Here is a 24,308-nt window from a genome sequence, read left to right as displayed (position 1 = left end):
AAAGAGCTGCTTCGATATCTTCCATTTTATTAGGTCAATAGAATTTCCCACAATAGGTAGCCTGATAAATACATGTTGAGACTGCCAAAAGTTTAGCAAAGGAAGCACTTAAAAAGATAAAAACTATTCCTTTTATGACAAAATTTAATAATTTAGTGATTTCTGTACTTTTCCTGAAAAGAATAAAAGGTGACAAATGATGTTCAAAATTGGAAACCAAATAATCAAACAAAATCACATTTATTTCAATAGCTCCAAGTGCAAATACAGCAAATCAGTACACAAAGTTTCAAGATACAGCTTTAAGTATAATGGAAACTTGATATACAAAAAAGAAAGGGTAAATAGCAGAAATAAAGCTCAATGTTTAAAAAATTCAAGTAACCTGAAAACCTTTAGACTAAAATAGTCTTTCATCAATTCAGAAATGCCTTAATTTATAGATAAGAGTAGTACATTACAGTCAAAAAGGACTTCTCAGAAAGAGAATCACCCCAAACTGGTCAGCTCCAGATAAGAGCAGAAATTCCCGGTGCTGGCTATTTCAGAGTTAGCACTCACTCACACTATACAGATTGGTGTGGTTCAACCCATGGCATCTGATCTTTAAGCAAATTCCAAAATAGTGTTTAAAGTTCAGTACTACTAAGAGTTCTTGAAATGGCCACTACATATTTAAAAGGTTTGAAGACCAATTTCAGCTTCAGGCCTATGGTACAACTTGGGAAAAAGACATACATTAATATTCCTTCCATTACTTAAATCCTTTTTGTAAAGTTAGCAACATGGCCTTTAAAGCTTCCTCAGGGAAACTGTACTTAAACATATAAAAGTTCCCACTAGGAAGATAATTAGAAGTTGTTAATGTTCTTTTTATCACTTAGCAATCAAGACACATGTTTATTTCCACTGCCCAGAAGCAATGTTAGCTACTAGCTTCAATTCAGGAAATGTGTATCTGCAGGAAGGTTTATGTGAGATGCTTATTCAGTCTTTTTCTCAACCTTCTTCATTTTCTCAATGTAGGCAGTAAATTGAGAGTCTGTTCCAAAAAGTCTATCCCACCATGTAAATGTCGAAGCATAGTTTCCAATGAAGTTCATGTGGTGGAAATCGTGATGCCGAGAACCAGCATAGAAAGGAATGAGATTTAAAGGGTTGAGAGGAATGTCATAACCACTGAAATAAAAATGATAAAGAGTATTAAGAAAGTAAATACACCTTAATCGACATTTTCATTGATAGTAATATGCTTGTTAACCATTCAAATAACATTCCACTTTACCTAAGTCACTTATTTCTGACATGTTTACACAAGACAAAAACTCACAGCAAATGGTGCATAGTCTAGAAACCACTTTAAGAAATAAAAAAAAAGTCAACAATTAATAGACATTAATATTACACATCAGGGGATGAAAGAAGGGTTATAGTAATGAATCTTTAGACATAGATTTTCATGACTTTTTTTTTTCTGTTTTAGAAGACTTTCTCTCCATAGTTTGTAATAACACCCATAATACTACATATTTTTTAGTTAAAGTTATATGAAATTAGTACCAAGCATTACAAAGGTTAAACCTGAGGATTACTGTTTTGCAACTTCTTTTAGAGTACCCACCTTTATTTCTAACTACAAGTCTAAAATCTGATATCTACAATTATACCAGTCTGAATCACCCCAATCCTTCCTTAAGGAGTATGAAGGGGGAAGGAAGGAGAAAAGAGCAATGGAAGGAAAGACTGAAGGAAACACCATCTACCACTTTTCTGCCTAAGACTAGAAGCATTAATTTTGCTACTTTAGTGACTCAGAAACAATTCCTAGAATTTCATATTCTGCTTTCACAGATGAAAATTCCCAAATAAAAATGCAATAAATATATAATCATTTTTAAATGATGAAAAATTAGGATACTAGGAATTTGAAAAGGCATTTAATAGAAATAATTTACCAAAACATGCCTTCCAATCAACAGAAAGGAAGCATGTGAAATATGAACATATCACAAGCAGTTTTCATCAGTGCTGGGCAGTGGAGTACACAAATGTTTTATTCAGTGAATCCATTCGGTGGATGTTTCAATATTTTTTTCAAGTAAGAGTTAGGTTTAGGTTCATTACAGAAGGATAAAGTAATTGCTGCTCCTGAATTACAGTATTTAACCAAATTTTTAAGAAAACAACAAGAATATTTTCATTTGAACAATGTTTCAGGAAGACTCTGCAAGGCATGAAATCCAAAACGCAAGAGGGAAGAGATATGGGAACATACGTATATGTATAACTGATTCACTTTGTTATAAAGCAGAAACTAACATACCATTGTAAAGCAATTATACCCCAATAAAGATGTAAAAAAAAAAAAACTGACAGATTTTACTACATAAAAATTTAATACTTCACAACTGCAAAAGAACCATCAAGAGTTAAAATTCAAATGACAGATGGAGAGAAAATATTTACAACATAGGTAACAAACAAAGCTTACACATGAACCAATAGGTTATAAAACGTATAGCCTTAACAGAAAAACTGGTAAATGATATAAAATGGTAATTCAAAGAAAAAATTACTGTTGGTCAACAAGCACAAAGACAGGTTGAGCAGAAGGACGTGCTCTCACTCCCTCTTGTGAGAGCACTGGAATCACAACTAACTGCTGAACAATCATCGACAGGAAGACACTGGAACTCACCAAACAAGATACCCCACATCCAAAGACAAAGGAAAAGCTGCAATGAGATGGTAAGAGGGGCACAATCACAATAAAATCAAATCCCATAACCGCTGGGTGGGTGACTCACAAACCAGAGAACACTTATACCACAGAAGTACACCCACTGGAGTGAAGGTTCTGAGCCCCACATCAGGCTTCCCAACCTGGGGGTCCAGCAATGGGAGGAGGAAGTCCCAGATTCAGACTTTGAAGGCTAGCAAGATTTGACTGTGGGACCCCGACTAGACTGTGGGAAACAGAGACTCGACTCGTGGAAGACACACACAAAGCAGTGTGTGCATCAGACCCAGGGGAAGGAGCACTGACCCCATAGGAGACTGAACTAGATGTACCTGCTAGTGTTAGAGGGTCTCCTGCAGAGGCGGAGGGTGACTGTGGCTCACTGTGGGGACAAGGACATTGGCAGCAGAAGTTCTGGGAAGCACTCCTTGGTGTGAGCCCTCCCAGAGTCTGTCATTAGCCCCACCAAAGAGCCTCTAGGCTCCAGTGCTGCCTCAGGCCAAACAACCAACAGGCAGGGAACTTGGCCCCACCCTTCAACAGACAAATGGATTAAAGTTTTAGTGAGCTCTGTCCACAGAGCAACACCCACCTCTACCCACCATCAGTCCCTCCCATCAGGGAGCTTGCACAAGCCTCTTAGACAGCCTCATCCACCAGAGGGCAGGCAGCAGAAGCAAGAAGAACTACAATCCTGCAGCCTGTGGGATGAAAACCACATTCACAGAAAGACAGACAAAATGAAAAGGCAGAGGACTATGTACCAGATGAAGGGAACAAGATAAAACCCCAGAAAAACAACTAAATGAAGTGGAGATAGGCAACCTTCCAGAAAAAGAATTCAGAATAATGATAGTGAAGATGATCCAGGACCTCGGAAAAAGAATGGAGGCAAAGATCAAGAAGAGACAAGAAATGTTTAACAAAGACCTAGAAGAATAAAAGAATAAACAAACAGAGATGAATAATACAATAACTGAAATGAAAAATACACTAGAAGGAATAAACAGCAGAATAACTGAGGCAGAAGAATGGATAAGTGATCTGGAAGGTAGAATGGTGGAATTCACTGCCACGAAACAGAATAAAGACCAAAAAGAAATGAAGATAGCCTAAGAGACCTCTGGGACAACCTTAAATGCACCAACATTTTAATTATAGGGGTCCCAGAAGGAGAAGAGAGAAAGGACCCAAGAAGATATCTGAAGAGATTACAGTCGAAAACTTCCCTAACATGGGAAAGGAAAGAGCCACCCAAGTCCAGGAAGTGCAGAGAGCCCCAGGCAGGATAAACCCAGGGAGAAACATGCCAAGACACACAGTAATCAAATTGACAAAAATTAAAGACAAAGAAAAATTATTAAAAGCAACCAGGGGGCTTCCCTGGTGGCGCAGTGGTTGAGAGTCTGCCTGCCGATGCAGGGGACACGGGTTCGAGCCCTGGTCTGGGAAGATCCCACATGCCGCGGAGCAACTAGGCCCATGAGCCACAATTACTGAGCCTGCGCGTCTGGAGCCTGTGCTCCACAACAAGAGAGGCCACGACAGTGAGAGGCCCGTGCACCGCGATGAAGAGTGGCCCCCGCTTGCCATAACTAGAGAAAGCCCTCGTACCGAAATGTAGACCCAACACAACCAAAAATAAAAATAAATAAATTAAAAGAAGACTCAACATTAAAAAAAAAAAAAAAAAAAAACAAGGGAAAAACAACAAATAACATACAAGGTCACCCCACAAGGTTAACAGCTGATCTCTCTGCAGAAATTCTACAAGCCAGAAGGGAGTGGCATGATATAGTTAAAATGATGAAGGGGAAGAACCTACATCCAAGGTTACTCTACCTGGCAAGGATCTCATTCAGATTCAACAGAGAAATCAAAAGCTTTACAGATAAGCAAAAGCTAAGAGAATTCAGCACCACCAAACCAGCTCTATAGCAAACGCTAAAGGAACTTCTCTAAGTGGGAAACACAGGAGAAGAAAAGGACCTACAAAAACAATGCCCAAACAATTAAGAAAATGGTAATAGGAACATAAATATCAAGAATTACCTTAAATGTGAATGGATTAAATGCTCCACCCAAAAGACACAGGCTCCCTGAATGAATAAAAAAACAAAACCCGTATATATGCTGTCTACAAGACATCCACTTCAGACCTAGGGACACATACAGACTGAAAGTGAGGGGATGGAAAAAGATATTCCATGCAAATGGAAATCATAAGAAAGCTGGAGTAGCAATACTCATATCAGATAAAGTAGACTTTAAAATAAAGAATGTTATGAGAGACAAGGAAGGACACTACACAATATCAAGGGATCAATCCAAGAAGAAGATATAACAATTATAAATATATAAGAATCCCACATAGGAGCACCTCAATACATAAGGCAAATACTAACAGCTATAAAAGAGGAAACTGACAGTAATGCAATAATGATGGGGGACTTTAACACCTCACTTACACCAATGGACAGATCATCCAGACCGAAAATTAATAAGGAAACAGAAGCTTTAAATGACACAATAGACCAGATAGATTTAATTGATATTTATAGGACATTCCACCTGAAAAGAGCAGATTATACTTTCTTCAAGTGCACATGGAACATTCTCCAGGATAGATCACATCTTGGGTCAAAAATCAAGCCTCAGTAAATTTAAGAAAACCAAAATCATATCAAGCATGTTTTCTGACAACAACGCTATGAGATTAGATATCAATTAAAAGGGAAAAAAAATGTAAAAAACACAAACACATGGAGGCTAAACAATACGTTACTAAATAACCAAGAGATCACTGAGGAAATGAAAGAGAAAATCAAAAAATACCTAGAAACAAATGACAATAAAAACACGACAGCCCAAAACCTATGGGATGCAGCAAAAGCTGTTCTAAGAGGGAAGTTTATAGCTATACAATCCTACCTCAAGAAACAAGAAAAATCCCAAATAAACAATCTAACCTTACACCTAAAGGAACTAGAGAAAGAAGAACCAACAAAACCCAAAGTTAGTAGACGGAAAGAAATCATAAAGATCAGAGCAGAAATAAATGTAATAGAAACAAAGAAAACAATAGCAAAGATCAATAAAACTAAAAGCTGGTCCTTTGAGAACATAAGCAAAATTGATAAACCTTTAGCCAGACTCATCAAGAAAAAGAGGGAGAGGACTCAAATCAAAATTACAAATGAAAAAGGAGAAGTTACAACAGACACTGCAGAAGTACAAAGCATCATATGAGACTACTACAAGCAAATCTCTGACAATAAAACGGACAACCTGCCAGAAATGGACAAATTCTTAGAAAGGTAAAACCTTCCAAGAATGAACCAGGAAGAAATAGAAAATATGAACAAGCCAGTCACAAGTAATGAAATTGAAACTGTGATTAAAAATTTTCCAACAAACAAAAGTCCAGGACCAGACGGCTTCACAGGTAAATTCTATCAAACATTTAGAGAAGAGCTAACACCCATCCTTCTCAAACTCTTCCAAAACACTGCAGAGGAAGGAACACTCCCAAACTCACGCTATAAGGCCACCATCACTGTGATACCAACACCAGACAAAGATACTACAAAAAAAGAAAATTACAGAGCAATATCACTGATTAATATAGATGCAAAAATCCTCAACAAATTACTAGCAAACAGAATCCAACAACACAGTAAAAGGATCATACATAAGGCAAATGTTAACAGCTATAAAAGAGGAAATTGACAGTAACGCAATAATAGTGGGGGACTTTCAAGAAAGTGGGCACAGAGGGAACCTACCTCAACATAATAAAGGCCATATATGACAAACCCACAGCAAACACCATTCTCAATGGTGAAAAACTGAAAGCATTTCCTCTAAGATCAGGAACAACACAAGGATGTCCACTCTCACCACTATTATTCAACATAGCTTTGGAAGTCCTAGCTGTGGCAATCAGAGAAGAAAAAGAAATAAAAGGAATACAAATTGCAAAACAGAAGTAAAACTGTCACTGTTTGCAGATGACATGATACTATACACAGATAATCCTAAAGATGCTACCAGAAAACTACTAGAGCTAACCAATGAATTTGGTAAAGTCCCAGGATACAAAATTAATGCACAGAAATCTCTTACATTCCTATACACTAACAATGAAAGATCAGAAAGAGAAATTAAGGAAACAATCTCCCATTCACCATTGCACCAAAAAGAATAAAATACCTAGGAATAAACCTACCTAAGGAGGTAAAAGACCTGTACTCAGACAACTATAAGACACTGATGAAAGAAATCAATGATGACACAAACAGATGGAGAGATATACCATGTTCTTGGATGGGAAGAATCAATATTGAGAAAATGACTATACTACCCAAAGCAATCTACAGATTCAATGAAATCCTTATCAAATTACCAATGGCATTTTTTATAGAACCAGAACAAAAAATCTTACAATTTGTATGGAGACACAAAAGACCCCGAATTGCCAAAGCATCCTGAAGGGAGAAAACAGAGCTAGGGGAATCAGACTCCCTGACTTCAGTCCATACTACAAAGCTACAGTAGTCAAGAAAATTTGGTACTGGCACAAAAACAGAGATATAGATCAATGGAACAGGATAGAAAGCCCAGAGATAAACCCACGCACCTATGGTCAACTAATCTATGACACAGGAGGCAAGGATACACAATGGAGAAAAGACAGTCTCTTCAATAAGTGGTGCTGGGAAAACTGGACAGCTACATGTAAAAGAATGAAATTAGAACACTCCCCAACAACAATACACAAAAATAAACTCAATATGGATTAAAGACCTAATGTTAAGACCGGCCACTATAAAACTCTTAGAGGAAAACACAGGAAGAATACTCTTTGACATAAATCACAGCACGATCTTCTTTGACCCACCTCCTAGAGTAATGGAAATTAAAAAAAAAATAAACAAATGGGGCCTAATGAAACTTAAAAGTTTTTGCACAGCAAAGGAAACTATAAACAAGACGAAAAGACAACCCTCAGAATGGGAGAAAATATTTGCAAACAAATCAACAGACAAAGGATTAATCTCCAAAATATATAAACAGCTCATGCAGCTCAATATTAAAAAAAACAAACAACCCAATCCAAAAATGGGCAGAAGACCTAAACAGACATTTCTCCAAAGAAGACATACAGATGGCCAAGAAGCACATGAAAAGCTGCTCAACATCATTAATTATTAGAGAAATGCAAATCAAAACTACAATGAGGTATCACCTCACACCAGTTAGAATTGGCATCATCAGAAAATCTACAAACAACAAATGTTGGAGAGGGTGTGGAAAAAAGGGAACCCTCTTGTACTGTTGGTGGGAATGTAAACTGATATAGCCACTAAGGAGAACAGTATGGAGGTTCCTTAAGAAACTAAAAATAGAATTACCATATGACCCAGCAATCCCACTACTGGGCATATACCCAGAGAAAACCAGCAATCCCACTACTGGGCATATACCCAGAGAAAACCATAACCCAAAAAGACACATGCACCCCAATGTTCAGTGCAGGCAATAGCCAGTGTTTACAATAGCCAGGTCATGGAAACAACCTAAATGTCCATCGACAGAGGAATGGATAAAGAAGATGTGGTACATATATACAATGAAATATTACTCAGCCATAAGAAGGAATGAAATTGGGTCCTTTGCAGATACGTGGATGGACCTAGAGACTGTCATACAGAGTGAAGTAAGTCAGAAAGAGAAAAACAAACATCGTATATTAACGCATGTATGTGGAATCTAGAAAAATGGTACAGATGAACCAGGTTTGCAAGGCAGAAATAGAGACACAGATGTAGAGAACAAACGTAGACACCAAGCGGGCGGGGTGGGGTGGTGGTGGTGGGATGAATCGGGAGACTGGGAAAAAAAAAAGAAAAAACCCAGCACAAAGCCAGCCATGCAGCCTCACCAGCCCCTGGGGAATGCAGTGCATAACCCTGAAGGCTCTCTGCCCTCCTACTGACCAAGATTAACAAGACTGTAATGTTCAGTTTGCAAAGGGTGTTGGGTGCAGGGAAAGCATTCTTACAGGTTCCTGCTGGGCATGTAGAGAGGGGCCCTTTTGGAGGGCAGTTCTGCAGCACTTATCAGAATTTTATTTCGTTTTCTCAAATGATACATGAATATACTCTCACCATAAAAATGACAACAGCCATAGATAGGAATGTAAAAAAACCCAAAAATTATTATTTGAACTTTTATCCAATGATTATGTTCTCCTGTTTATTAAAAATAGTAACATTAACAAGGTTAACTTCTCCTATTACTCTACTTAGGGAAAAAGATAACCTATGACAATGATTATGGTGCATGAAATGGGTGAAGGTGGTCAAAAGGTATGAACTTCCAGTTATAAGATGAATAAGTCTTGGACATGTAATGTACAGCATGGAGGCTGAAATCAACAATCCTGTGAATCTGAAAGTTGCTAAGAGAGTAGATCTTAAGAGTTCTCGAATTTGTAACTCTGTGTAGAGATGAACAGTGTGGTGAGCATTTTGCAATATATACATATATCAAACCATTATGTTGCACACCTAAAACACAATGTTACATGTCAGTTACATTTCAATTAAAAAAAAAAAAACAGAAATAAAGATAATCTATGACCATGAAAAAAGGATATTTTATGATACTTTTACCTGAATAGAAACCATAGCTTACCTATGGACATCAATAGTTTCTATCAAACGAATGGTTACCCAGGCCCAAAGAAGAATAACATGATCACATAAAAGCATGATTCCAATGAAAAATCCAGTTCCAAGAATTAATGTTTCCAGAGGATGTGCATATTCAGCTTCCATTCCAAATGGAGCCTAAAATAAGTAAGAATTGCTTAATATATTGTGATGGTTAATTTTATGTGTCAACTTATCTAGGCCATGGTGCCCAGCTGCTTGGTCAAACACCAGTCTAGATGCTGTGTGAAGGTCTTTTTTAGATGTGATTAACAGTTAAGTCAGTAGACCATGAGTAAAGAAGAGGACCCTCCATAACCCAGGTGAGCTTCATCCAATCAGATGAAGGCCTTAAAAGCAAAGACTGACACTTCCCAAGAAAGATGGAATTCTCAAGACTACAATACAGAAACCCTGCCTGGTTTCCAGCCTGCTGCTGCCCTAAGGAATTGAGATCCAGGCCTGCAACATCAACTCTCACCTGCGTTTCCAACCTGTGAGCTGCCCTACGGATTTGATTCACCAGCCCCCACAAGTGCATGAACCAGTTCCTTAAAATAAATCTGTGTGTGTGTGTGTGTGTGTGTGTGTGTGTGTGTGTGTGGAGAACCCTAATATATATATTCTAATTTATTTATGTATATCGTTTTATAAAATTATATCTCTTCTATATGTTATGATAGTACAGTCATCCCTAGGTATCCCAGGGGGATTGGTTCCAGGACCCCCATGGATACCAAACTCCAAGGATGCTCAAGTTCCTTATATAAAATGGAGCAGTATTTGCATATAACCTATGCACATCCTCCCATATACTTTAAATCATCTATAGATTATTTATAATATCTAATACAATGTAAATGCTGTGTAATTGTTGTAAATACAATTTAAACGTTATGTAAATAGTTGTCCACTCGAGGCAAATTCAAGTTTTGCCTTTCGGAACTTTCTGGAATTTTTTCCCCAAATATTTTCAATCCTCAGTTGGTTGAATTCATGAATTCAGAACCCATGGATACTGAGGATCAACTATATATCTAGCCATACATATATAAACATTAACAGTAATTCTCAATAAAAATGTTTTTTTGTTCTTACCAAACATTAAAAGGTCTAGGGATGTCCTTAAAACAATCTACTTTAATAGCTGTCTTTGATGGTTTGAGATAAAGGCATTAAACAATTGACTTGAATTCTAATTTTGGTTTATGCACCTGAATTTGTTCTGCCAAGAAAGGGATGTTTGGTTTATCATATCATGTAATTAGGATCAATGCAGAACATACCAAAATAACAAATTTGACAAAGCTAACATCAAAGCAGTTCTGATAAAAATCACTGTTTTGTGGGAAGGAGTTAGCAATGATGTGGAAATGTGTTAAAACTAACTTGGAAATTGTTTTAGGAATTTAACGATTCAAGGTTTGTTGTTTTGGGTTCCCACTTAAATGACCTTAACAGCACTAGAGGCCTCTATCAAACTGCCAGGGACCCAACTGTGTGAGGATAGTGCTCTGGACCCAAAGACAAAAATGAACGATTTGACGTAACATTTTTTCTTTCAGGTCTCAATTTACCATGAAATTAAGATATTAAAGAAAATCTGTAGAACTCCCTTTGTGTTTAGGTGTGTGTGTATTATATTCTTAACAATCATGCCAAAGGAAAAAGAAATAAAAACATCACTGACAGTTTTTTTTAAAGTCCAGGAGATTTTTTTTTTAAATGACATTTTTGCCTCTAATAGAAAAAAATGGATTAAATATAGTTCTAACATACCTGAAACTCATGATGAATTTTATGAATATGCTTATATATTCTTTTGTGGTGTAAGAGCCTATGCAGGAAATAGTGCCAGGTATCCTCAATCACTGCACAGCCAAAGCATCTTGCCAAAAGCATGTACCTTTAAGATGAAAATACTGTAATGAGGATTAAATAACTTTTACTTAAACAATCTAGACTTTTACCTGGGATCACTGCTGGAGACACTGCATAAAAGCAAATACCAGCTTGACCTAACTGGTTTTATTGATCAACAAATTCTCAAAACAATACATATAGATGCAAGCTAGCTATATGATACCACCTGAAGAAGGGTTAAAGAAGCTGACCACCATACCAATTCTAATTCGCTTAAAAAAAAGTCACAGGTATAAAGTCAGAGTTAAGAAACAAAACTCAAAACTTCTAGGAAAAGAGTAACATTGATAAACGACTTGAATTAAGATTAATAAGAGTAAAATCATCGTTTTTTTCCTGACAAAGAGAAGCATATAAGTGCAATGGGCAAAATATATTTTATATACATAGGAACACATACACAGAAATTCTTTTATATGTTGAATATACAGTAATAGGAAAAGCACTATCTATATACTGTACATCTGTATTCAGGTTAAGTCAGAACAGAGAGTTGAATACAAATAGTATTTGAACACAAATATTTATACTCAGATAATATATATTTCTGTCTGTATGGACATAATTTTTATAAACTTCACAAACTATTCTCTCATTTTTTCTTTCATTTTAGACTTAAAATGCAATATATTTTTTCTTGGCATAAGCATGTGTATCTGTATACAATCAAATAATGGATGCTATGGAAACTTCTGATGCAAGAAACTCACCTTCCAATGAAAATATTACACTAAAATATAGATACATATAAAAATGGGGACATTTTAAGTTTCTGTTACAGTTTACTTTTCTACGTTTTATTTATTTCCAAAGTTTAGAAGAAACAAACAATGACCAAATGAAGAAAGAAAATAACATTAAGGATATTTTAATTGAATGATAAACCATGACTGAGTATAAAAAGCAAATCTTCATCTACATACCATCTTGGCATTGTTTCCCAATCATAAGGAATATTGAAATACTCTGTAAAATAATAGGTTCCACAAATCAAAGGAAGCTGGATACAAAAGTGATTAAAGAGAAGTACTTTAAAACATTTCCATTGATTTTCCCAAGTTTCTGGTTTATCCTATGGAGAAAAAAAATCAAAATATTTAGTATTAGCCTCTGCTATCAGGAGTTTCACCTGAAAACTAGAAGTAAATTCCTAGCTTTTTCTCTAACGTTTATATGGGGACGTAAGTTTATGTTATTTAATTAATCCACGTTATGTGAATTCTATATTATAATTGCTGTGTTACAGTAACTAAGGTCCAGGAACCACAACACACACACACACACACACACACACACACACACACACACACACACACACACACACTTCTAAAACCTTGACAACTATCGATATCATCACTACTTTAAATAGGTGAAGAAATTGTCAATAGACAAACCCAGGCATAACGGTCCCGATGATCTCTACAAACCAAAGGAGCACTACAGAACGAATAACTCTTGTCTTTGCTGTCCACAGATCATTTACTTCTTTTATCAGGAATGCCAGAGAGGAAGAAATGTGTTACGCTAAGATCACAGTTGGGTTCTCCCAATTGCTGAGACAGCTGCACACATAGCATTGGAAGCCTTATTACACAGGTAAATCAACACTGCCAGCCATTCAGCGGTTTTCATTCCCAGAAATAAGTGCATTTTTGTTCTTATACATTGACAGAATTAGAAACTCTCTGAGCTGGAAGAACTGAGAAAACAAATGTGTCCAGTGGTTCCCAAAGAACGGAGAGCTACTGCCCACAGATGAAGTTCACAGATTAAAGTCAAAATGAGGAAGTGAGATTACTGTAGTGAAACGTTCACAAAACCTCATCAGGATTATCGACTTGCTTAACAAGCCATATATAAAAGTCTAAAATTTATTCAATTTAAAGGGGTGCAATTAGTTAAAAAGTGCTTTTGGTTTTACAAAAAGATGGTGATAATAGTTATTGCTCTGTTTTAAATGTCCTTACCTAAAAATTCAGAAACTTACCAATGCAAGTGTTTTAACTGAACCGTAATATTCCAAGGATGAAACCACTGACCTCAGCAGAGGCCCAGAGGTCAACCTCCCTGCCCAGGATCACACAGACAGTTATTAGCGGAACTTGGACTAACTAAAGTCTAGGGTTCCAGTGTTGTTCTTGAAATTCTTTGGGAGAGTTACCTTCCCTGACAAAAAAGAAACAGCATTCAACTGGTAATCAGTCTGGAGAGCTGGCTCTAACCTCTGGGGCTCTGTGAAGCTCACGCCAGTCTGCTCAACAATAAAATGAGGAAATTAGGCGAGATAATTTATAATTGTCTATTTCTACTCTGAGCATGATCTGACCCCGCTCCTCCAAACTTCCAGTCTGTGATTGGGGACAAAATAAATGGAAGATTCTGGCTTGGGCAAGCAAAGGCACTCTTTTTCCCATAGAACTATGTTTAACTGACTTGTGATATCCTGGCTAGACTCTAATACTGATGTAGCTGCAGAAATTAACACAAAAGTGAATCAACTGTAACTAAAAAATCACATGTTTTACTGTTTACCAGGCCCACAGACTTCAGACAGAATGTTTTTAGTATATAAATCCTTGAGGAAAATCCCTAGAGAATTATCAAGACGTAAGACTTAAAAAAATCCTGCAAGGTCTACTTCATTAGTCTCTCATTCCTGTGAATATTCTCCCCAGTAGCAAGCATGTGCATTAGCTGTCTGTTCTGTTTCAAAGCAGAGTTTTCAGTGTTAGCTCCACCAGCAACTTTTTCCTGTACCCTCACTGTTTCAGGGTATCTGCCTTTAAAATGTGTAAACCTGTGTACACTGATTTTTTGGCTTGTTTTTAAACCCCCCTATATTGTGAAAACTTGTACTGATTATCTTCACAACTAATTTTAGTATCAAAAAATCTCAAAGCAGGGACCTTAATGGTTGTGAAAGTCAAGGAAGACATGCTAAGTACAGACTTGAAGGCTTTCGATCTCTGTTTATCAGTAACTAGTTGTAAACTAGATTACTTCTTGTCCTTTCTTTTGCCACATTTTATTCTAAAGTCTTCATAAAACCTTGAATGAAACAGGCCTTTCTCTCTCTGAAAAAGTTACCACCTCTGACCAGTGAGTCAACTGTAGAGGGCAGAAGACAGACAGGGATACTTTGGCCTGGACAGCCATACAACAAATCAGCCCCATAAATAAACCAATGGGTGACCCGTGGCAGCCAGAATTCCAAACATGCACGAGAACTTACACATCCAAACTCAATTCTGCCTTTCAAAGTAGGCCTTTTTATAAGAAGTATTCTGGAAATGTTGTGCCCTTTATTTACAGTAACAGGATACTCTCCTTTAGGCCACAGCCCTTTTAATTCCTTCTCCCTTTACCCTTTGTTCTTCCCTCCTTTGGCTTGGAGTCCACAGGCAGCTGACCCTCTGCACTATCCCCAGAGAGAATCAATGTTAGTACTTGCTTAAAGTGAGACTCACTGGGAGAGGCTACAAAGAGAAGAGACTGGTCGGAGAGGATGTGTGCACTGACTGCCACCCGCCATGGACTCAATGAGTACAAACCAGTCTCCTTAGGTGAACACTCCCAAGATGCCTGCTTTCCACCAAGACTGTGTGCCCTTGAGTTTGAGTTTGGCATGACTTGTTGAAAAAAGTTAACAGTAAGCATTAGAAACTATCGTGGGTTTACCAAGTGTCAACAAATCATTTCTTTTTCTAACAAGCTGGTGCAGATTCCTTCCTGGGAACTGTGTCAAACTCATTAGTCTACACATTACTAGAGTTCACTATTTTCCCTATGTTTAAAACTGAGAAGAGGCACTGTGTATATCTCAACACGTTGCCATGCATAGCAAGCTCTCAAGAAACATTTAGTACACTGAAGTGAATACCTAGAAGCTAGGAACATCATCATTTTGGGGGGGATGATATGAATGCTGCAGAATTACCATGATATATTTAAACATATCATGTAGAAACAAAACCTTAACAGTCTTGATCAAAGTCTCAGCATATTAACATACATTTAAGAGTTGAGACATCAAGGGCTGGAGTGAACTGCAAAATAATACTCATGAATCCCCATAACCTTCCCTTCCAGCTAATTTTAAAATTAAAATTTATGTATGATAAAACCTCTCCATAAAGTGGGTACAGAAGGAACATATCTCAACATAATACAGGCCACAGATGATAAGCCCACAGCTAACAACATACTCAATGGTGAAAAGCTGAAAACATTTCCTCTAAGATAGGAACAAGACAAGGATGACCACTTTTGCCACTTTATTCAACATAATATTGGAAGTCCTAGCCACAGCAATCAGACAAGAAAAAGAAATAAAAGGAATCCAAATTGGAAAGGAAGAAGTAAAACTGCTACTGTTTGCAGATGACATGATACTACACTATACATAGAAAATCCTAAAGATGCCACCAGAAAACTACTGGAGCTCATCAATGAATTTGGTAAAGTTGCTGGATACAAAATTAACACACAGAACAGAAAACTGTGAGACACAGATCAAAGACACTGAAAACGACACAAATAGATGTAAAGATATACTGTGTTCACGGACTGGAAGAATCAATATTGTTAAAATGACCACACTACCCAAGGCAATCTACAGATTCAATGCAATCCCTATCAAAACACCAGTGGCATTTTTCACAGAACTAGGACAAATAATTTTAAAATTTGTACGTAACCACCATAAACCTCCTAGAAGAAAACATAGGCAGAATACTCTGACATAAATCGTAACAATATTTTGTTGGATCTGCCTCCTAAAGCAAAGGAAACAAAAGCAAAAATAAACAAATGGGACCTCATTAAACTTAAAAGCTTTTCTGGACAGCAAAGGAAACCTTTGACAAAACAGACAATCTGCTGAATGGGAGAAAATATTTGCACATGATATGACTGATTAGGGGTTAATATCCAAAATATACAAACAGCTTATACAATTCAACATCAAAAAAAAAAAAACTGATTAAAAAATGGGCATAAGACCTGAACAGACATTTTTCCAAAGAAGACATACAGATGGCCAAAAGGCACATGAAAAGATGCTCAACACCACTAATCATCAAGGAAATGTAAATCAAAACCACAATGAGGGCTTCCCTGGTAGCGCAGTGGTTTAGAGTCCGCCTGCTGATGCAGGGGACACGGGTTCATGCCCCAGTCCGGGAAGATCCCACATGCCGCGAAGTGGCTGGGCCCGTGAGCCATGGCCGCTGAGCCTGCGTGTCCGAAGCCTGTGCTCCACAACGGGAGAGGCCACACAGTGAGAGGCCTGCGTACCGCAAAAAAACAAAACAAACAAAAAAAACCACAATGAGATTTCACCTCACACCTGTCAGAATGGCTATAATCAAAAAGACTACAAATAACAAATGTTGGCGAGGTTGTGAAGAAAAGGGAACCTTAGTACACAGTTGGTGAAATCTAAATTGGTACAGCCACTGTGGAAAACAGTATGGAGGTTCCTCAAAAAACTAAAAATAGAACTACCATATGATCCAGCAATTCCACTCCTGGGTATATATCTGAAAAAAATAAAAACACTAATCTGAAAACACCCACAACGTTCATAGCACCATTCTTTACAATGGCCAAGATATGGAAGCAACCTAAGTGTCCATTAACAGATGAATGGATGAAGAAGATGTGGCATATATACACAATAGAATACTACTCGGCCATAAAAAAGAATGAAATTTTGACACATGCAACAACATGGATGGACCTGGAAGGTATTATGCAAAGTGAAATAAGTCAGAGAAAGACAAATATGTATGTTATCACTTACATGTGGGAAAAAAACCCCAAAATAAATGAACAAATATAACAAAACAGACTCACAGATATAGAGAACAAATTAGTGGTTACCAGCAGGGAGAGGAAAGGGGGAAGGAGTGAGAGGTAGGGGATTAAGAAGTACAAGCTACTATGTACACAATAGATAAGTAACAAGGATATATTGTATAGCATAGGGAATATAGTCAATATTTTATAATAACTTTAAATGGAGCATAATGTATAAAAATTTTGAATCACAATGTTGTACATCTGAAACTAATATACTGTATATCAACTATATCTCAGTAAAAAAATTTTTTTTAATTAAAACTTATAAACCCAAATTAGATAAACATCACATCTACTTAAGGCACAATTTAACAAATTATTCTTGAAACCTTAACAATAAATGCTCTAGGGTTGTGGTGTCCAATATGGTAGCAACTAGAAATGTGGCTATTGAACATTTGAAATACAGCTAGTCTTAACTGAAATGAGCTGAAATTAGTGTAAAATATACACTGGATTTCAAAGAATAAGAACATAACATATCCCATTAAAACTTTTAAATTTTGATTACTTACTGAAATGCAACAGTTGAGATTTATTGGATTAAATAAAATATATTGCTAACATTATTTTCCCTATTTCTTTTTACTTTTTAATGTATTCTACTAGAAAATTATACACGTGGCTTCATTGTCTGTCTATTGGACAGCGCTGATCTAGTCTATTTTGAGTTATAAAGTTATATTTACCTTAAAAATATTCAACAAGACTAATGACAATACTCCATTGCAAGTCCATCATACTCACCTTTTGAATTTTGTACTTTTTCATGTAAGGTATAAATTGAAACAAAAATCCAGGTAAACAGAACAAGAAATAAAGGACCTCATGAACTATGAGTGATCCCCATGTTGCAATCTGGAACTTTGTATAATTATTCAACATATAGTTCCAAGCATTTTTAAATGGTTCCTGCAGAGGATTCTCAGGTAAAAGTGAATCTACATATTCCACAGCCAAGGATGCTGAACTAAAGATGCTGATACTTTCATTTGTTGCCATTTTTCAAATCTCTGCAGACAGCCTTATAATTCTGCAAAAATAAGTAAATAAATAAATATATAAATAAGCAAGCTAAACAATGAAATTCTAAGAAAACAGTTTTTAAAACGCTTCTGATTAATTTTTAAATTACTATAGGAGTGCCAATCGCTCAGGTCCTAAACATGATTAAAAACCCCATTCTACAGGATGTCATCATCACCTCCATTTATGGTGTATGACTTAAAAGTCACCTGTTAACTTTCAAGAGCAGGATCTAAAGAACAATAGTGGATAAGAAATTTCAAGCCATCTTTAGAGACTTTTCAGTGTGGTCTCCAGGAAAAACTTGTAATTTCAATGAGCAATAGTTGGGTCACTTAAAACTAAAAGAATCTATAAAGAAAAAGTCGGCCAAACATGACTTCATAAAAATTAAATACTTATAATGGTGAATAAAAAGACAATCATAAATAAAGTCAAAGATCAAATGACAAACTGGGAAAAATATTTCCAAAAATTATGACAAAGGGCTACAATGAGTGCTTTAGAAAAAGCCTAAAAACCCAACAGAAAAATGACGAAGACCATTCACGGAAGGTTCACAGAAAAATAAATACAAATGCTTACTAAGCAAATAAGCAGTTCAATTTGACTCAAATAGGAAATGCATCCTAAAACAAAATCTTTAAGTTTCATAATGCCCAGTACCCAGTAACAATTTGGGGAAACAGGCACCATTGCACATTGTTGATGGGAGGATTAGTCTATAAAATTCACAGTATTTATTACAACTCAAAATGAATACACCTTTTGACCCAGCAATTTTCTCACTCAAGTGTACCAAGATGAGCACACTAAGATTGAAAGAAGCATTGCTCATAATAGCAAAAAGAAAGAGAAAAAAGTAAAACAAAATGTTAAGTCCATCAACAAGAAATGAATTAAATAAATTCTATCAGGTCCTTCCAAAGACACACAGCCACATAAAAGGAGGAAGATCTACATGTTCTACATAGAAAGATGTCTAAGATACAGTGTTGTGAAACAGCAAGTTGCAGAATGTATAGCAAGAACCCCACTTATATTTTTGTGAAAAGGTTATATACTTTATGCAGTTTCGTGCATATGTACATATGACAGACACACACACAAACATAGAAAATGTACCGAAAATGCATATGTATACACGGTTGGGGGGATTATGAAGAGGAGAAAGATTTTACTTTCCATTTTATACCTTCTTACAATTTTAATTTTTTTCATGAGCATGTTTTACTTATTTAATAAATAAGCTTAATAGGTCACCATATCAAAAACAGAAAAACTTATAAAGAATGTCACTTTCCTAAAAATGTTTACTGATGTCCCTAATTTATGAATTATGATGGGCCACTCTAAAAACAAATATATTAAGCCTCGGAAACTCTTAATAGTATTTAATGCCCCCTTCCCCCATAGACCTCTTAACATAGAGGATCCCGGGAAGCTTAGCCAGCTTCCTCAGGACTCTGAATTCACTTTGCATCCCTATTCCTCTGTCCTACTCATTCTCAAGTGACTTACAGCATGGGGACTATTGTGCCACAGCCTGTGCTCACTCACCCTCTCCTCTAAGACTGTCTGGTCTTGTGTTCTTATCCTACCTCATCAAGAACTTGTCCATCACTTACTCTTTCTCATCTTTCCCTCTTCACTGAGTTCATCCCATCAAGTTTAAAAACATACTCAAGGGCTTCCCTGGTGGCGCAGTGGTTGAGAGTCCGCCTGCCGATGCAGGGGACACGGGTTCGCGCCCTGGTCCGGAAGGATCCCACATGCCGCAGAGCGGCTGGGCCCGTGAGCCACGGCCGCTGAGCCTGCGCGTCCGGAGCCTGTGCTCCGCAACGGGAGAGGCCACAACAGGGAGAGGCCTGCGTACCACAAAAAAAACCCCAAAATACCCAACATACTCAAGTCCTCCCTTCTTGGGAAAAGTTTTCCTAACCTCCATCACCTCTCCCCCAAGCCACTGTTCCCTTTCTCTTTTTCTTTGGACCAACCAACTTCTGTCTCAAGGGAGAGATCAACATACAGCCTGACTGGTTAATTCTCACACACACAACTCACTCAACTACAGCTGACCCTTCAATAACACAGGTTTGAACTGTGCAGGTCCCCTTAGACTCAGATTTTTTAAAATAAATATATTGGAAAATTTTGGGGAGATTTGCACCAATTTGAAAAAATTCACAGATAAACCACATAGCCTAGAAATATCAAAAAAAATTAAGAAAAAGTTAGGTATGTCATGAATGCATAAAATATATGTAAATACTATTCTTACACAGGCGTAAAGTGAGTGATATTTAATATAAAATTAATGTGTTACTGCAAACCAGCCTATTATCAGTGAAGTGTTTTTTTAAAAAAGTAACAATGTTTCCAATACTGTATTATGGATATGACTAATACTATGCTATAAAACTTTATAATGATTCATTTATTAGTGTATAGGCTGAGCTACTCTAAAGCAATAGTATCGACTACACGAGGTGACCACAAAGCAATCATATTGCTGCTTCTTCATTATCAATGCATGAATCCTTATACATGTAAAGAAATATGAATTTCTTTTTCACATTATCTTTTCATTTTTGATGTCTGGTGTTAGTAATATTCATAACATCCACAGTGTTTTGTATCATATAAGACAATGTTGATGTAGGTACTGACAGACCATTCATCTTGTAAAAAGACATAAACTTACGGTATCAATAAATACAGCCCAGTACTGTAAATGTATTTTCTCTTCCTAATTTTTTTTTTTTTTTTTTGCGGTACGCGGGCCTCTCACTGTTGTGGCCTCTCCCGTTGCGGAGCACAGGCTCCGGACGCGCAGGCTCAGCGGCCATGGCTCACGGGCCCAGCTGCTCCGCAGCATGTGAGATCTTCCCGGACCGGGGCACGAACCTGTGTCCCCTGCATCGGCAGGCGGACTCTTAACCACTGCGCCACCAGGGAAGCCCTCTTCCTAATTTTTTAACGTTTTCTTTTCTCAGCTGTTTATGTTATTGGTAAGGCTTCGGTCAACAGTAGGCTATCAGTAGTTCAGTTCTGGAGGAGCCAAAAGTTATGTGTGGATTTTCAACAGCCCAGGGGTTTGGCGCCCCAATCCCCGAGTTGTTCAAGGGCCCACTGTGCTCGCAGTCTAGGTCCCCATCCACACCAAAATGTCTTCAATATTCTAAATTACAAAATAAAAGTTGTTCCAATCCTCATTTTTCATGAGGTCGTTACCAAATCCAATATGCTAAACCAACACCAGTTACTAGCTGTGTGACCTTGAGCAAGTTAAGTCATTTCTCTAAGCCTCAGTTTTATTATCTGCAGAATGTAAAGAATAACAATAGTAACTAGATGATGGGAATCTTTTCATGATATACATGTATATCAAATCACCACAACATACACTTGAACTATCTTACAGTTTTGTCAACTGTACCTCAAAAAAGCTGAAAAAATAGGGAATAACGATATAGTTCTTCTCATGAGTCCAAGAAATAATGCACGTGAAGTACTTAACATAGGACCTGACACATGGTAGCTACAAGAAGCTAACAATTATTAAGGACTTTCTATAGGCCACTAACTTCTAAGAGTGTTACATGCTTTCTCTATATTAAAGACTTTAATCCTTACCACACCTTCAAGGTAGGCACTTTTATTATCCCCATTTTACAAATGAAAAACTGAGGTTTAGAAAGATTAAGTAACGTTCCCAAATTACAAGAAAGCTTCGTGGGGGAGCCTGTGCTCACATTCATTATGCTATACTGTGATCCGAAATAATAAAGCACATAAATATTATAGTAAGAGAGGAATAATTCCCACAGTTTACTCAAGCCCCTTGAAAGAGTATTCCATATAGGCTGCCTTCATTTTCACATTTCCCATCCATTCTCCAGCAATTACAATCTGTTTCTTATTCTAATCAATGCACTGAATTTACTCTTACTAAGTAAAATCACTAAGTCTCCTAGCTTCCAGATCCAACAAACATTTTTTTGAGTTTATTTTATCTGGTCAGTCTGGAAGATTCAATACTTCTCACTTTGAAATGCCCGCCTTTCTTGGTTCTTGGGATTCATATGTATTCACTCTGATTTAATGTGTGGTACTATGTGCAGCCACTGTGCTCCCTGCTGCCCTCACCCCTGACTTCAAAACATAAAATCTAAAAAAAAAAAAAAAAAAAAAACATAAAATCTAGTGAGGAATACAAAGAAGTAACCAAATTGTCACAAAATCTGAGACAAGAACAATAAAGGGTTGGAAATATAGAACAGAGAGGCCCAGGGAAAGAGGCATCTTAGAGAAAGAGGCATCTAAACTCAAGCCTGGAGCATGGAGGGGAGGTGACTAGATTAAAAGAGTAAAGTCGGGTGCGATGGGGTTGGGGGGGGATAGTTTTGAATAGAGGAAACATCAGTTCCAAAGACTCAACCAGGAGATGAGAAAAGATACAGCAGTTTCTGATTTAGTTAAGTCTGTGGTACAGCTTTTGAGAAAGGAAGGCTCAAGAATTGAGGCTGAAGAGTTTCCCAGAGATGCTTTCTTTACTCCTTCCAACTATTCTAGATTACCTGGAGTGAGCTAATCTGCTCCTGTTGTGAGAATATGCTGATATCCACAATCTCTCTCTCTCTCTCTAGGCCTCTCTCCTAAACCCCAGGTTCTGATTATTCAAAAATCTACTGGTCATCTCCAATTTAGACAGTTCAGAGGCACGTCACAGTCAACATGTCCAACGTGTTCCGCTACTGCCTTTTGCAACCCTACCCACACACTCCCTACCTCCTGTACCACGCAGTGAACTGGTTCCACCACCTACTTAGCCATCTGGGACAGAATGTTCCAGACCTCTATCTCTGCTGCCCGGGTTAAGTCTTCACACACTTACCCTATTTAGAGATAACTGCTTTAATTAACATTCAGGAGTTTACTCTCCAGACTCAAGGGAGGGAAATGGACACTGTTGACAACTGAAGCAAAAAATAGGAATTAAAGAGGAAAGGGGAAAGGAAATAAAGAGTGGATTTTCTTTTCCTTTTTTCACCCTTGCACAACTGGATTGACCGGAGGCCTGCTACAGGCTCAGAAAAAAGAAATGTAGTCGTTTGTGGATTCCCTTAGTAACCTTCAAGTTTAGCTGTTGGAGTGCTGTCAGCAGTGCCTGCCCTTCGCCATGCCCGGATCGCGCCTCCAAGCGTGCCTTTCTTAAGCCCTCCCTCCAGAACACGATGCCAGCATCCATCTAAACAGCAGACAGGCTTCACCACCCCTTCTCCAGACCCTTAGAGTTCCAGCGAGCGCCTCCCCACTGATAAAGACATAGGCCTCTGCTCTCCTCCTCTCTCACCTTCTCACCCCCACCCTCGGTATTCCTACAAGAAGGCCTCTGATCGTCCTCCGCTTGGGCCTCTCTGCCCACGAAACAGCGTCCCTTGCCGGTACGTCCTCTGCCCAACTCCCATTCATCCTTCAGTACCCTCCTCGGACGCTCTTCCCAACCGCACGGCCCGCTGCACACACAAACTGATCTTGCCCCCCTCCTTTTGTACAACTCTGGTCACACTGGCACACTGGGCTGTGACCACTGTCCCGGACGGCTGAGGGCCGTGCCCGGTTCCGACACTGACTGAGGGATTTCACCCTTTTCCACCCGTACCCGCCGCCTCGCCCTCCATCCCGGCCTCCATCCGCGGCCAGCGGCCGTATCCTCTTCCACCCCGGCCCCTCACCTGCGCACCGCTGTACCTGCTGCCGTCTCCTCCCGAGCTTCGCTAGGCTCAGCCGCTCGGGCGGTTCCTCCCGCCGTTATTGGCTTGCGAGGGCCCCCGTCCCGCCTTCCAGGCGCTATGATTGGTCTGCGCAGCTGCCGGCATCGTGTGACTCGTGCGAATGGAGCACTGGTGCCGCGGCCATTGGCTGAGCGGATGGAGTGAGGATCGTGAGAGCTGGGCGTCAGACCAGTAGCGGCGCCACGGAGCCTGGGGGCGGGAGCGCACAGCCAGGTAGGTGGGGCGGAGGTGAGACAGTGAGGG

At 38.2% G+C, this 24,308-nt stretch overlaps 1 protein-coding gene across 2 annotated transcripts; it reads right to left on the bottom strand.

Moving 5' to 3' along the window:
* Positions 1-221: 221 nt before the first annotated feature.
* Positions 222-24,088, bottom strand: MSMO1 (methylsterol monooxygenase 1). Of its 2 annotated transcripts, XM_032633567.1 has the most exons (6): positions 24,006-24,088; positions 17,989-18,274; positions 12,303-12,451; positions 11,236-11,362; positions 9,440-9,594; positions 222-1,179 (listed from the first exon to the last, which is right to left on the bottom strand). In XM_032633567.1, exons 2-6 carry the CDS (start codon positions 18,241-18,243, stop codon positions 984-986), a joined length of 882 nt encoding a protein of 293 aa, XP_032489458.1. In that variant the 5' UTR covers positions 18,244-18,274; positions 24,006-24,088; the 3' UTR covers positions 222-983. The 2 variants fall into 2 exon arrangements, with proteins under 2 accessions (XP_032489458.1, XP_032489459.1); XM_032633568.1 differs by lacking the exon at positions 17,989-18,274 and having other exon boundaries at positions 24,006-24,055.
* Between the last annotated feature and the right edge of the window lie 220 nt (positions 24,089-24,308).

This window comes from Phocoena sinus, chromosome 5 (genome assembly GCF_008692025.1).
Source record: "Phocoena sinus isolate mPhoSin1 chromosome 5, mPhoSin1.pri, whole genome shotgun sequence".
Lineage (NCBI taxonomy): Eukaryota > Metazoa > Chordata > Mammalia > Artiodactyla > Phocoenidae > Phocoena > Phocoena sinus.
Note: the sequence above shows the minus strand (reverse complement) of the source record. Positions and strands in the feature narration are given on the sequence as shown.

Coding starts and splice junctions, on each gene's coding strand:
- MSMO1 (XM_032633567.1), bottom strand. CDS start 18,243: ATGGCAACAAATGAAAGTATCAGCATCTTTAGTTCAGCATCCTTGGCT. Junction 12,452..17,988: donor AAAAGTACAAAATTCAAAAG/GTGAGTATGATG, acceptor TTTTCTCCATAG/GATAAACCAGAAACTTGGGA. Junction 1,180..9,439: donor GAAACTATTGATGTCCATAG/GTAAGCTATGGT, acceptor TTTTTATTTCAG/TGGTTATGACATTCCTCTCA.